Source organism: Arachis ipaensis, chromosome B6 (assembly GCF_059453495.1).
Source record: "Arachis ipaensis isolate K30076 ecotype BB chromosome B6, ASM5945349v1, whole genome shotgun sequence".
Lineage (NCBI taxonomy): Eukaryota > Viridiplantae > Streptophyta > Magnoliopsida > Fabales > Fabaceae > Arachis > Arachis ipaensis.
Genome location: NC_142441.1, coordinates 145390177 through 145403909, shown reverse-complemented (window position 1 = coordinate 145403909; position 13733 = coordinate 145390177). Strand labels below are relative to the sequence as shown.

General features: G+C 28.0%; 1 protein-coding gene across 1 annotated transcript; it reads right to left on the bottom strand.

Moving 5' to 3' along the window:
- Positions 1 to 2909: 2909 nt before the first annotated feature.
- On the bottom strand, positions 2910 to 8588 carry LOC107605111 (BIIDXI-like protein At5g11420). Its single transcript, XM_016306861.3, has 3 exons — positions 8452 to 8588; positions 5866 to 6366; positions 2910 to 3784 (listed from the first exon to the last, which is right to left on the bottom strand). Exons 1-3 carry the CDS (start codon positions 8522 to 8524, stop codon positions 3258 to 3260), a joined length of 1101 nt encoding a protein of 366 aa, XP_016162347.2. The 5' UTR covers positions 8525 to 8588; the 3' UTR covers positions 2910 to 3257.
- Positions 8589 to 13733: the final 5145 nt, after the last annotated feature.

Sequence of the window (13733 nt, the reverse complement as noted above, 5' to 3'; positions counted from 1 at the left end):
TTAAAGGATTCTTTTAAGAAATATGTAGTACCCGTATGTGAATTTGAACACCATAACACTTACTTTGGCATCCATCGAGAGATATTTGATTACTATAAGTATCATTTATAGCTACTACTTCCACTAGTACAAGGACTAATATAACAATAACAAATAAGATGCCCTTCCTTCTCATAAGAAGCTGTGATGGTGTGAGAGAAGGTGAGATCATAAGAAGAACAAAAAGAAGGAAAAAGCAAAGAAAAGGTGTGAGCAAGAGAGAGAGTTTAGCTGAACCATAAGAAAAAAATAGTATTGAAGAAAAAAAATCATAAGAAATAACATGCCTAAAAGAAATTTGAGCATAAGGCGTATGGTTAGATACACGCCACTTGCACGCCCCTTAAACGCCACTTGCACGCCACTTGGAATAATAAGAAATAACATGCCCATCCCTATCCTCAGAAGCTGTAAAGGTGTGAGAGAAAGTAACATCACAAGCAGAACAAGAAGAGAGAAAAAGCAGAAAAAATGTGTGAAGAAAAGAGAGTATTGTTTATAATAAAGATCATTATAGTTCATCTTTTTTATTAGGTGCATGATAACATCTCTCATCTTAATAATATGAGAATTTTAACTTTGCTGCAGAGTGAGGCATGGACCAGTCCTCATATATGAACCTAATCAAGAACTATGTTGTCTTATATTATCATAATATTTTATCTTATCTTACAATGATATTACATGTATACTAAATATCTACCAATTAGATACAAACTGATCCCGTCATCTTTCTAACTTGTAAATAAAATTGGACGCATACAAAATTTTTTTGTATTATATTAATATCTTTAGCTGGCATAATAAATATAACCGTGGTGAAATTGCTAACCGGTGACAATTTTTGGAAGCATATTTTTTGTGAATTTTCTCATGGCAGCCTTCTATTATTGATCCATTTTCTAATTGTCCATGAAGACAAGCATGAATAGGATCCAATTAAATTGAGACAGGTATCCTTACTTAGACATGTATGATTCTGCGTATCACATTCATTAATGTCTGCAATAACAGAGAAAACAAATTAAAGTTGTCAAAAAAATAATATAACAATAACAAATAACATGCCCATCCTTCTCATAAGAAACTGTGAAGGTGTGAGGAAAAGTGAGATCACAAGCAGAACAAAAAGAAAGAGAAAGTAGAGAAAAGGTGTGAGCAAGAGAGAGAGTTTATCTGAACCATAAAAAAAAATAGTATTGAAGAAAAAAAAAACATAAGAAATAACATACTCAAAAGAAATTTGAGCATAAGGCGTTTGGCTAGATACACGCCCCTTGAACGCCACTTGGAATAATAAGAAATAACATGCCCATCCCTACTGATGAGCATGCAAGCGTTGGTACCTCTGCTCAAAGATTCTTTACATGTCTTGTTTCCAACATTCCAATCGAACACCACAAGAAACATCTGATATGGTAGATTCTCCACGCGGGCCTTCGAAAACGAATAGTAGCCATTCTTGACAACAAAGGAATAGCCACAGTAGAAATAGGTTGCTACTTGAATTGCGACCATTCTCATTCCGGTAGGAATATCCAGCTCACAGCACCCGTTGCTGGAACAATGTCTGTCATCTATTGCCATACTCATGTTATGATATTTTGTTACGCACCCCATTATATAACCGCTGGTGTTGCTATAGATAATAAGATAGCCGTAAGTACTACAGCCAACACCTACGAATTTGTTGTCTTTGCTTGAAATGATGAAAGAAAGACCATTTGTGATTGTGCTTGAAGAACTAAAACTAACGTGATTACCATAGGTACTATCATAATAAACTTCGATGGCAGAAGTCAATATATCTACTTAATTTTGGGAGACGTTTGTGGCTTTGACTGGCTTATTGTCCCATATTAAACCGAAAATAGTACTATCGGTATATAAATTTGAACACCATAACGCTTACTTTGGCATACATCAAGGGATATTTGATTACTATAAGTATCATTTATAGCTACTACTTCCACTAGTACGAGGACTAATATAACAATAACAAATAACATGCCCATACTTCTCATAAGAAGCTGTGAAGGTGTTAGAGAAAGTGAGATCACAAGTAGAACAAAAAAAAAAAGAAAAGGTGTGAGCAAGAGAGAGTTTAGCTGAACCATAAAAAAAAAAAGTATTAAAGAAAAAAAACTCATAAGAAATAACATGCCCAAAAGAAATTTGAGCATAAGGCTTATGGTTAGATACACGCCACTTGCACGCCCTTTGAACACCACTTGCACGCCACTTGGAACAATAAGAAATAACATGCCCATCCCTCTCATCAGAAGCTATGAAGGTGTGAGAGAAAGTGAGATTACAAGCAAAATAAGAAGAGAGAAAAAGCAGAAAAAATCTGTGAAGAAAAGAGAGTATTGTAGTTCCGGCTTAGTTGAGATTTTTCCAATACTCTAAAAGAATGGTAAGTGAAGTGGGTCTCGGACTAATCAACTAATTCATTCTGCTACTATATTTTGCTTTCTTTTTTTTTTTTTTGGCTGGTCTTTCTCCTACAAAAGAAATTACACACCAACACTAATTACCACAAGTTTTACATTTTTTAAAGAAATAATCTTTAAATAATTTATAAATATAAGATATTTTTTGTCTCTTGAATTAACTTTTGAAATTAAGTTATATATTCAATTTTATTTTTAAAATAATATCAAAATTTATCTAATAATCAGGATTATCCATCTCAAAAATATATCTTTTAAATAATTTAAAAATATAAGATATTATTCATAAATTAGCTTTTGAAAGTTGAATTAAACCTATTTAACTTTAATGCTAATACTAATTATTAGCTCTAAGAAATTAAAACTAAATTAAAACATAGTACTTCAACTGAAAGAAACAATAATGAGAGAGTAAAATTATCAATAATCTATGTTTCACTATTTATTTTGGAAAATTGAATTACATAGAAGATTTTATAGGAATAATACTCAACTATGTGGTATAGCCTTTAATATATACCTAACATACACACCTTGATATACACACTCATCTCATATAAAATTGCAAAACAAACTTAAAAACTCTTGCATCTCTTATATTCTTCTTTGAAAAAAAAAAGAAACACTTTTATATAATAATATATATATTCTCCTAACAATATATAAATATAAATATCCAAGACTCGAGAAAACCATATATGATATTTTGATTCATTAATTAACCTCACAACTTAATGGACCGAACCCATCACACACTATAATTTTTCATGGCCTACGAAGACTAAGCAACTTAACATCATCAACAACAGGCCCACAAAGAGAAGAGAAATCATCACTCCTCATAGTGTAGAAAGTGCTAAGGAACATGACCCTTGTTCTTGGGCTAACAGCAACAAATTTTAGGGCTGCCCTTTTAAACCCACCTTTTCCTTTGGACTCATAAGGCACTTTTAGGGTGTCTTTCCCAGCATATGCTTCAACAATCATAGACCCTTCACATGAATTGCTTGCATCTCCAACTGCAAATGAGAGCACATATGTTTTGCCCGGGACGGTTCGCGCCACTTGCGCGATCGCGCTCTCTTTACCGGCTACTAGCTCCACGGCTCTCGTCCCCTGGGGGACGGAGAAGTGGGCCGAGTCGATGTACCTCACAGCCTTGAGGGACTCGACCATCCAAGCCGGTAAAGGCGAGTGGCTATCTTCAATGTTGGGTGGGATTAGCACTCCCCATGATGTGTTTGGGAATACATATGGTCCTTCTTCAAATCCACCATTCTTCAATATATTCTCTGTGATATTTTAAATAGGTTAAAAAGTTAGAACATTGATGAATATAAGAAATAAAATTGACAATAAAATATTTTACATTATCAATAATTATATATACTATTTTTGATAGAACTTTATACGATTGAATGACCAAATAAAATAGTATCATGATGAAATCTATAATAACATATAATTCATTATTCACTTTTAAAAGAAAGTTGTTCTAAAAAGTTCATTTTTTCCCTTTCCAACCCAACCCACCCACCCCTAAAGATGGATCAATTTAATAATACTTATATAATGAAAAGGCTACAAATTGAAATTCTGAATTGTGGGGAGAACTACAAAAGTATCTTTTGTATGCATGAATTAATTAGGTAGTTACTGTAATATCTAAAAATATTTGTTCAATTTACTAAAGAGTTAAAAATTAATATTTAATTTTAAAAATACAAAAATAAATAATTATCAAATATTTAAAATTTATCATAAAAAATAATAAATTAAACAAAAATTAGACATCGTATTATAAATACCATAAAATTCACTTTAATTATTATAGCTAACTGAAGAAATAAATTCGGAATTGTAAACATTCATTGCATGCATGGGTGGTCCTATTGCAACGGGGATTCAATTCAAATTTCTCTTGTTTCATTTATTATTGGCAAGCATTAACTTCTTTTTCTTGCTCTTCCTTTTTCCATTTCTAAGGGGAACAATTTTCTGTTCAATCGGAACTGTTTTCTTTCACTATGTCTGGTAAGTACTGAAAAGTAAACTGATCTAAACACATGCAATGAAGTAATGAAGAAAACAATAGTTCATCTGAGAAGATAAATTTAATCATATGCATATGCTATTTCCAAGAAGAAGAAAAAATAATCAAATAAAATGGATTACTATTATTATTAATCTGATTGCAACACCCTACCTACCTCACTACTTAAATATTGAAGACAGGACCACGACCATGTGGTGTTTTTTTTTTTATTGTCCGACATTAATGCATAAAGATGACAAATTAAATATATTTAACTAATTACTGTTATAACTTATAGGTATTAATAATTCCGACTTTCTTCTATTGTACTATAGATTTTTGTTCTTATGTGCTTCATTTGAAGAATCACAATGAATAACTATATATATGTGAATAAATATTGATAGTATAAGGAATATTGTGTCAAATGAGACACCCAATTTTATATGCATTCATAAATATATGGCAATGTGTGAAAGCCTAGCTAAAGGAACAATCAAACTTCAAAAAGTAGCATTTAATTTTGCCTAAAATTTCTCATTTCTTAATTTCTAGCAAAAGGAACCAGAGCAAAAAAATGCAAGCGAATGTTTACACACCACTTACACTTTAATTAAAAAATATATATATTTTGTTTTAAATACAGTAAAATAAGGAATTACTCTTAAAAAGAATTTGAGATCAAAAAGATAAAATATCAAACACAAGACCTCAAACTCAAATAAACATATAATATGCTAACTATCTATTAATAAATTTTAGGTTCAACTGTATACACTATTAATCCCCTTTGATATTTTGGTAACATTGCCCTTCACATTCTTGTATTTTGAAAAAAAAAAAAAAGGAAATTATCCAATAAAATTTTAAATACTAAAAAGTACTAAGTATGTCTCGTGTAATATTGTAACGCCACCTAATTTCACAAGAAATAAGTATAATTTACCCAAATTAATATAAATAACTTAGTAGTAACTCATATAAAAAATAATAATTATGCTACACATACATAAAAAAAATCCGTCGCAAAATCAACAACTTATATACATAAATAAATATATAACAACCAACTTGATAACCATTTTTTTTTTTTTTACAATCGTACTAAATGTACATTTGAAATTAGTCATCAAAATTAATCATTGTATAAAATATATGTTGAAATACAAAATATACATTTAAAATGAGTTAAACATATATATTTTTATAAATATATAGTGACTAATTTTGAAAGCTAATTTTAATATAAACATAGCATTTATTTATTTTTTATATAGCCAAGAATTTTGAAAATTTTAAGCAATTGAAATAAAATGAAAGAGGAGATAAAGAACTTACTGTTAGTAGGTCTAGGAGGGTAAAGTGTTCTAAGAGCAACAGAATCAATAAGTGGGCCACAAGCAGGATCCTCTTCAACACCAGGGTTATGAATAACCAATTCAGCAACATTAGACTCTGCTTTGAAGCTATAAGCAATGGGATCCCAACCACTGCTTGTGTACAACGTTTGAATTGGAATCACACCAAAATCTGGAGCAATTGAAATGTTGAGCCTCTCTTCTTGTGCACACGTGCGTGCAACCATCAATGTTATGGAATAATACATTCCCTTAATCACATTAATTCTTTGCTTAATTGAAGCCTCGTTTCCTAGTCTCACTGCAAATGCTCCCTCCGGGACAACAAGTAACATGTCGCCCTGTTTCTGACCTGACTTTATGTACTCCACGAACCCGGAGATCTCCCACTCCGGTATGGCGTGGCTGCCGCCAGTTACCACCGAGCCGTTTAGGGCCCATGGCTTTGGACCTAGCTCAAAGTTTCCATTTGCTACTAGTCCTGTAACATTTTTCATGTGTTAGATGATGGACACCAATATGTGAATATCAATATTGAAGCATAGGTTAAATCACATAAAAAAGAAAAATATTAAACTACATGATATTATTCTATAGTGGAAACTCAAGTGCAGTCGACTTTACGTGAAGTGAATAGCTGAAGATCGTTAGATGATTTGACTGATTTGACTAAATTTTCATCTAACGATCCTCAGCTATCAACTTCACGTGAAGTCGATTGCAGCTGAGTTTTCACCTTATTCTATTTGCATAAATTTACACTACAACTTTTTAAACCTTTTAAGGTTAGTATGTAAGATATTAAACTTTCCACCCTAAATTTAATACTAAATTTGTCCTTAAAAATATGGAGTTTCATAACACCACAAACAAAGAAGTATTGCACATGATATTATTAGATTTTAGAGGAAAAAAGGTTAGTATTATAATTTATGATTTTTTATTTGGAACACATATATATTGAATAGAACAGTGTTTAATAGAAAGTTAAAAATTGACAATATATTTTCAGCAGATTGTACTTTTACTAATAGAATAAATATTTTTGTTTATAACATATTCTTTGCAAATTGACAATACATCTCCGACAAATTATACTTTACGAATAAAAACTTTTTTTTTTTGGACAAATTATTTGTATCACAAACACTCCTAAAAATTTGTTAAATACCAAATCATTCAGTATTTAAGTAATTTAATAACAGTAAAATAATATGTAAAAAAAATTAATCGTATAATCTATTATTAACTGGATATATTTACAATGAAAAATAAATATAAGAAATTTATTAAAATATTTGAGCTCTTATACCGACTTAATGTAAATGCAAATTACTGCTACTAGATTTTATGGGGACCATTTGCAATCTCCAAATCCAATTTCTTCTGGTCTCCCCAATCCAACACTTGCAAGTTGCTAGTTAGGGATAGAGTTGTTTTTAAATAATAATAAAAAAAAAATCTGATGCCATGTGGCCTGCAACATCTCTCTGATTACCCAGTTAAAAATTATTAAAATTCTTTTTTTTTTTTGAAGGAAATTATTAAAATTCTTTAGACCTTAGTAACTGGTGATATAGCATTCAAATTAAAAATTAAAATGGCCATGTGAATTTTTCAGAACATACTGCATGCTTGGTGCATGGCTTATTGGAGTGTGGACCCCATATACCCAAAATAATCAATAAAACAAATAAAATTAAATTAAAAATAAAAATGAAAGTTGTCTTGACTCTTGAGAGACTTTAGGTCACTATATGATGATGAGCTACTTAACCCCACAAAATTCAATGTCACAAGATGAGGACAGAAAAAAAAAAATTCCTATTATATGGTCTACGAGTAAGAGAAATTTTACTATAAAATATAATTAATTTTTTATTCTTATTAGGAAATGTTACGGTTTTCTTTACAAAAAAATTTCACCTTTATCTCTATCTTTGGAATTGATGAACCAAAATGTAGAAACCGCCATTATTGGTCATCACTGTTGAATTTAATTACTTTGCCTAAAAACATTAGAAGCCAGAATTATCTTTGCTTAGCTATACCTATATATACTCAATAATAGCATATTTACTTTCATTCGCTTTTGATACTTCAAAACTTTAATTTGAACTAAATGTTGAAAAATATAAAAATTTAGTCTAAACTACACCATGATATTTTCTAAAATAGTTGCGTAACTAATACATATATGTATGTATATTAACTCGATCATATATCTTTTTAAACATTAAAGAAGATATAAATTTTATAATATAAGTAACTATAATACTCCTAACATGTATACATATATATAACATTGCATTTTATCCAAAAAAAAAAGTTTAAGGAGTTACTATGTCAAATAAAATATTTTTGTGGAAAACGATATATAATTTACTTGTTTTCTTTATATATAAAGAAAATATACCACTCATCATGCTAGTGTAAGTAATATTTTTATATTTAAATAAAAATTTAAATACAATCAATTTCATATAAAATTCACTGTATATAAATTTTCACGTTATATTTATATATAGTAGAATAATAAATTGAAGTATTTTAGTTTGTAGCTTACCATCTATGAAGGAGAATGAAAGATGAAAGGTGGCGCACAAGAGCACCGACAGAAGCATCAAAGTTGCCTTCATAACTTAGCTGTGACAGTGAAGAAGCTTTTTGAAAATGGAAGAAAAAAGAAAAATGAAGTAGCATAGGGGAAGTGTTGGGGGCATGGCCTTATATGCATGCCTTCTTATCATAAAAGACTTGGATTTCGAAGGAAATAACAAATAAGCCATTATGTCATCAATATTGAATAGTAACGTATCTTTATCAAGAGAAATTAGATGCAATAAAATTAATGTGAAGTTAATAATTAAAAATTATTAGATAAAAATTTAGTTTAATTAATTAAATTATTTAACTATTTTTAGTTATTCATTTTATGTAAATTGAAGTCGATTGCTTTTAAATTTTTAGTCTTTAATTTTTATATTCAAGATTTCAATTTTATTGGATTGATGTTTGAATGACGATTTTGTCTTTTATGTCTTTAGCATGATCACTTACATAGTTACATTAAATGATTAAAATAAAATTTAATTATTTTGTTGGTTTTTATAATTTTATAAAATTTTTAATTAAATTTTTATTTTTTTTAATTGAGTCTTTATACTAAATTTTTTTAATTGGATCTTTATATATATTTTTTTATTTGAGGCTCTACTGCACCAAATTTTTTTAGTTAGATTCCTATAAAATTAAGTTAATTATTGCTAAGAGGGATTTAATTAAAAAAATTATATAAAAATTTAATTAAAAAAATATAAAAATTTAATTAAAAATTTTATGAAATTATAAAAACCAACAGAATAATTAAACCTTAAAATAACAGTTTTTATTGTATTGAATAATATTATGATGGGAAATATACTTTGGTGGCACTTAATAGTGTATTTATTCCTCAAGAAAAAAATAAAAAAATAAACAAAATCTTGTTCTAATAGTGATTTCGTGTTATGCTTTTAATTAATTAATAACATTTTTTTAGAGGCATTCACTATATAATAGCAATGAATTAATTATTGGAAGCATAAATAAACTTCTTAATTATTATTGTGAACTTAAAAATATTATTAGAATGATATAAAAATCACATATGATTGTTATAGTAAAGAGAAATAACTAACAGACAAATAACATTTAAATTAAAAGTACTTTAAGAATAAAATTTATTAGAGTACACCAAAAGAAATAGTTATCTTCTGTTGAAATTCCTTTAATAATAACACAATATATCCATATCATACTATTACACTGAGATAATAATGGGTATCCATCCAAGTCCAACTGATGGTAGCGATTGTAAAAGAAGATTATATTTATTTATATTTATACCCAGGTCGGTTAGAGTTTTTAATTACGAGAAGAGTTTTTTCTTTTGCTATATATAAGGCCAGCCACTGCCAGGGTAACAGAGGCAATGCATTCTTTTATAAAAAAAACTTTTGTGTATTTAATTTAATATATTAAACGAATTAAAATATTGAACGTGTTTCTATTTTATAAATTATTATTGTACAACGAGCTACATATGAATTAATCATATTAAATATCTATTAAAATCAACTATTAAAATTAATTATTAATATAAAATATATATTAAAAATAAATTAATTAATATATATTTATATATATAATAATTAATTTTAATATATAAATAATATTTTTTCAATAATGTTAAGAAACCAAGTTGGTTCCAGCAAAAAATTAGCTAAATGTTTTTGAGTGAATCCAAAACTTCTATGTGGATGGTGTTTATACTAGACATTAAGATGTTTCTTTTGTTGTTTGTAAATTGGATGGTTTTAAATTTGTTTTTTTATTTATCATGTTTTAAACATTTAGAAAGAGAAAAAATGTGAAGAGACAGAAGCTTTTTTTTTTAAAGTAAAAGAGCTCAACACATTAAAGTGGAACAAACAGTATCAAACAAACAAAAAGACAGGCAACTTCCACGAACTCCTTGAACAGAGGAACAACATCCCCACGTCATCTCCAGCATAGCCATCAACAACCCTAGGGATGCACACCTCCCCACTCGTCGCAGCTAAGGATGGTCAATGTGATGATATCTTCTACGCCTTTCTTTTTATTCTGAAATATCCTCCTATTTCGCTCCATCCAAATATGCCAAATGATCGCACAGAAACACCTTAACCGCTGCTTTTGATCCTCTTTTCTTCGTGGCTCATCTGTCAAACTCAGGAAATGGTCCTTCATTAACTCGGGACAGCCCATAGCTGGCCAGCCATAGATAATCATGCACTCCACACCTACCAAGCAAAATCACAGCCAAAAAACAAGTGATGGACCTGCTCAATATCCTTATGACATAAAACAGCTTTTATCATCCTGGCTAATAATCCCAATCCGACTTAGCCGTTCTTTGGTGTTCACCCTGCCCTACCAGAAGCTAATTGAATCAGTTTTCGTGATTCATATTGCAATAATATTAAACGTATCTCCTCCTAATTTGAATGTGGTAAAATATTTAATAATCAATATTTTAAATCATAAATAAATAAAAATAATTACTATATTTATAATTAATTAAATTATTCTATTTTTGGCTGATTTGGAGTTGGTTCTGCTATATTTTTTATATGGATATAGCAAAACCTTATAAAATAAAAGTATATTTATGGAAATCTTAGCGAGCTGAATAATTCTGATCGACGGCACATGCTCTTGATTCTTCTCTTCACCGCCGCACCCACGTTTCTGCAATTGGCAAACGCCACAAATCACACTGCCTTCACTTTTGCTTTTACATGCTCTGTCACTCACTTCAATCGAAAAGATAAATGTTAATATTAATATTGGTTCTTTGAGAATTATTATTCCAATAGTATAAATATATTTTAAAGATATAATTATATATATTTACTTTTTCTAGTTTTTTTTAAAAATAATTTTATATAAAATAATATTAAAACTAATGATATATAATTTTAAAATTTAATTTTTATTTAAAAAATTAGTATAAAATAAATAAAAAAATTTATATTATATGATAAAATTTATTAAAAATATAAATATTTATGTATTTTTTTATATCAGTTTAAATTTTTAAGAGAATTAATTTTATACAACATATAATAAATTAACTTTTTAAAATTCGATTCTTAATCCTTTTTAAATGGTTAAACATCTTTTAACCTTTTGAAAATGATAAATTAATTTGTTTTTTAACACTTTTTCAAGGACAGGTTAGCTTATGTGTACGACTAATTAACTCAGTAATATCTGTTAAATGTATGTGTTATTGTGTTAATTATCATGTATTTTGAGATAGATTATTTTTTTTTATTGTGCATCAAAATTGTTTAAAAAAAATTACGTAGTTTATATTAAAAATTAATTATTATATATATAAATATATATTTTATTTTATTTATATTTAATTTATATTTTAATATATAGTTTATATAAGTTATTAATTTTTTATGTATACTATTGAAATACTTTGTAAGTAGATGCATTGGAACCCCAAATAGTCAAATATAGTTTAGCATAAACGCCAAAATGAGCAGCATACATACAATCTATTACAAGATAGGCCAAAAAAAAAAATTTAAATAGGTCCTTGATCTTTTAGTTTGTGGACATTTATATTTTTAAAAATTTGAAAATATATTTAAGTTTTTTACTTTTTTAAAAGTTTAATTTGTCCTATTTTAAAAATTATCTCACTTGTGTATCTGTATATTGACCAAGTCAGTACAACGAAAATCATGTTTAATTTTTTCGTTGGATTTGTCAGACCCAAGTGAACAGAATGATCAATGTGTCCACATCCAACTCAAAACCTTAAGGTAGTAAGTTAATGGGTCTCTCATCTTATAAACTCCTCACTCTTCCTTGTTTTCTTTAATGTGCGATTAATTTCAACACTCATCGCACTTGCAACATTAACATTAAATATATTTTCAAATCGTTGGAGATTTAAATATCCACGGAACAAAAGGTTAATGACTTATTTGTCTTTTTTTTCAAAAAAAAAATATATATCTGATGAAAGAACAATAATAAACTATTAATACATACAATCATTATTTATAATAAACTTTTAAAAAGTCTTATTAAATCTTAACTTTGTAAGATTGTATTACTTCAACTCGTATAAGCAATGTGTATATTTAAGGAAATTATATGGTACAGATCTAAATCTGTACAGATTTAAAGATTTGCTTCCTTAAACCACATTTTCTAAAGCCACACTTTTCACTTAAAACCGTAGCTCTTCACAAAGAAAAAACGTCACCTAATGGAAAAAAGTAAATTAGAAGATTTAAGAGAAGAAATAATTAAGTTATCAAAATTAATAGATCAAAAATTAATGATTTTAACTACTGTTAACTGTAATGACACCGAATTCTTAAAATCAATACAAAATGATTTTTCTCAAAATCTTTATTTTACTATAAGTTTTATTGAAGGACTTCAAAAACCTGAAAAAACTTATTTTTCACACGGAATTTCTAAGAAATGTTACCATAGAAATGATTCTCCACATCTTTATCATACTTTTAACCCACAATTAAATTCTATAGTAGATATGCTTGAAGAAATATTAGTATCTATAAAATTTCAAAGAAATAAGGAAAAAGAAAATCCCAAAGAAGAAAAATTTCAAAATATAATCAACATAACAGATTTAAAAGTAAAACCACCACTAAAATTATGAATATTGAAGAAAAATTAGAAGAAGTTACAATGCTTTTTAAACAATTAAAAATGGCTCAAGAAAATAATATTATGGAACAGGGATTTCAGATAGAAGAAGAATTAGTAAATTCTGAAAATATAGAAAATGAAAAACACATCCTAGATTATTCAAGTGACGAAGAACCAGCAATTCCAATACAAGTAAAAAATGAAGCTGAAACATCTAGGGATAATCAATCTCAATTTAAATGGGAAACAGGTTTTGATAATTATGCTTTTAAAAAAGGATTTATAAATAAAGATTCAAAATATACAAAAACACCATCAAAATACGTTCCTAAAATTCAGGAAATGGAAGGAGAAAGAATGCTCGATTTAGACTGTAAAAAGAATGAAAAAGAAATTTTCGAAAACTGGTTGAATTCCTTCTTATTAGAAGCCTTTACTAATCCAAAACTTAACGAATTATCTGGAAGAGATATTTGGAATTACATAGGGTTTCATACTAAAGGAGCTATAAGAGATTATATGACATCAATAGAAAACCAAATAATAGAAGAATTAGCAACAAAAACAACAGCTTATGATAAGATATTATATATAATGATGATTCTATATAAAGAATTT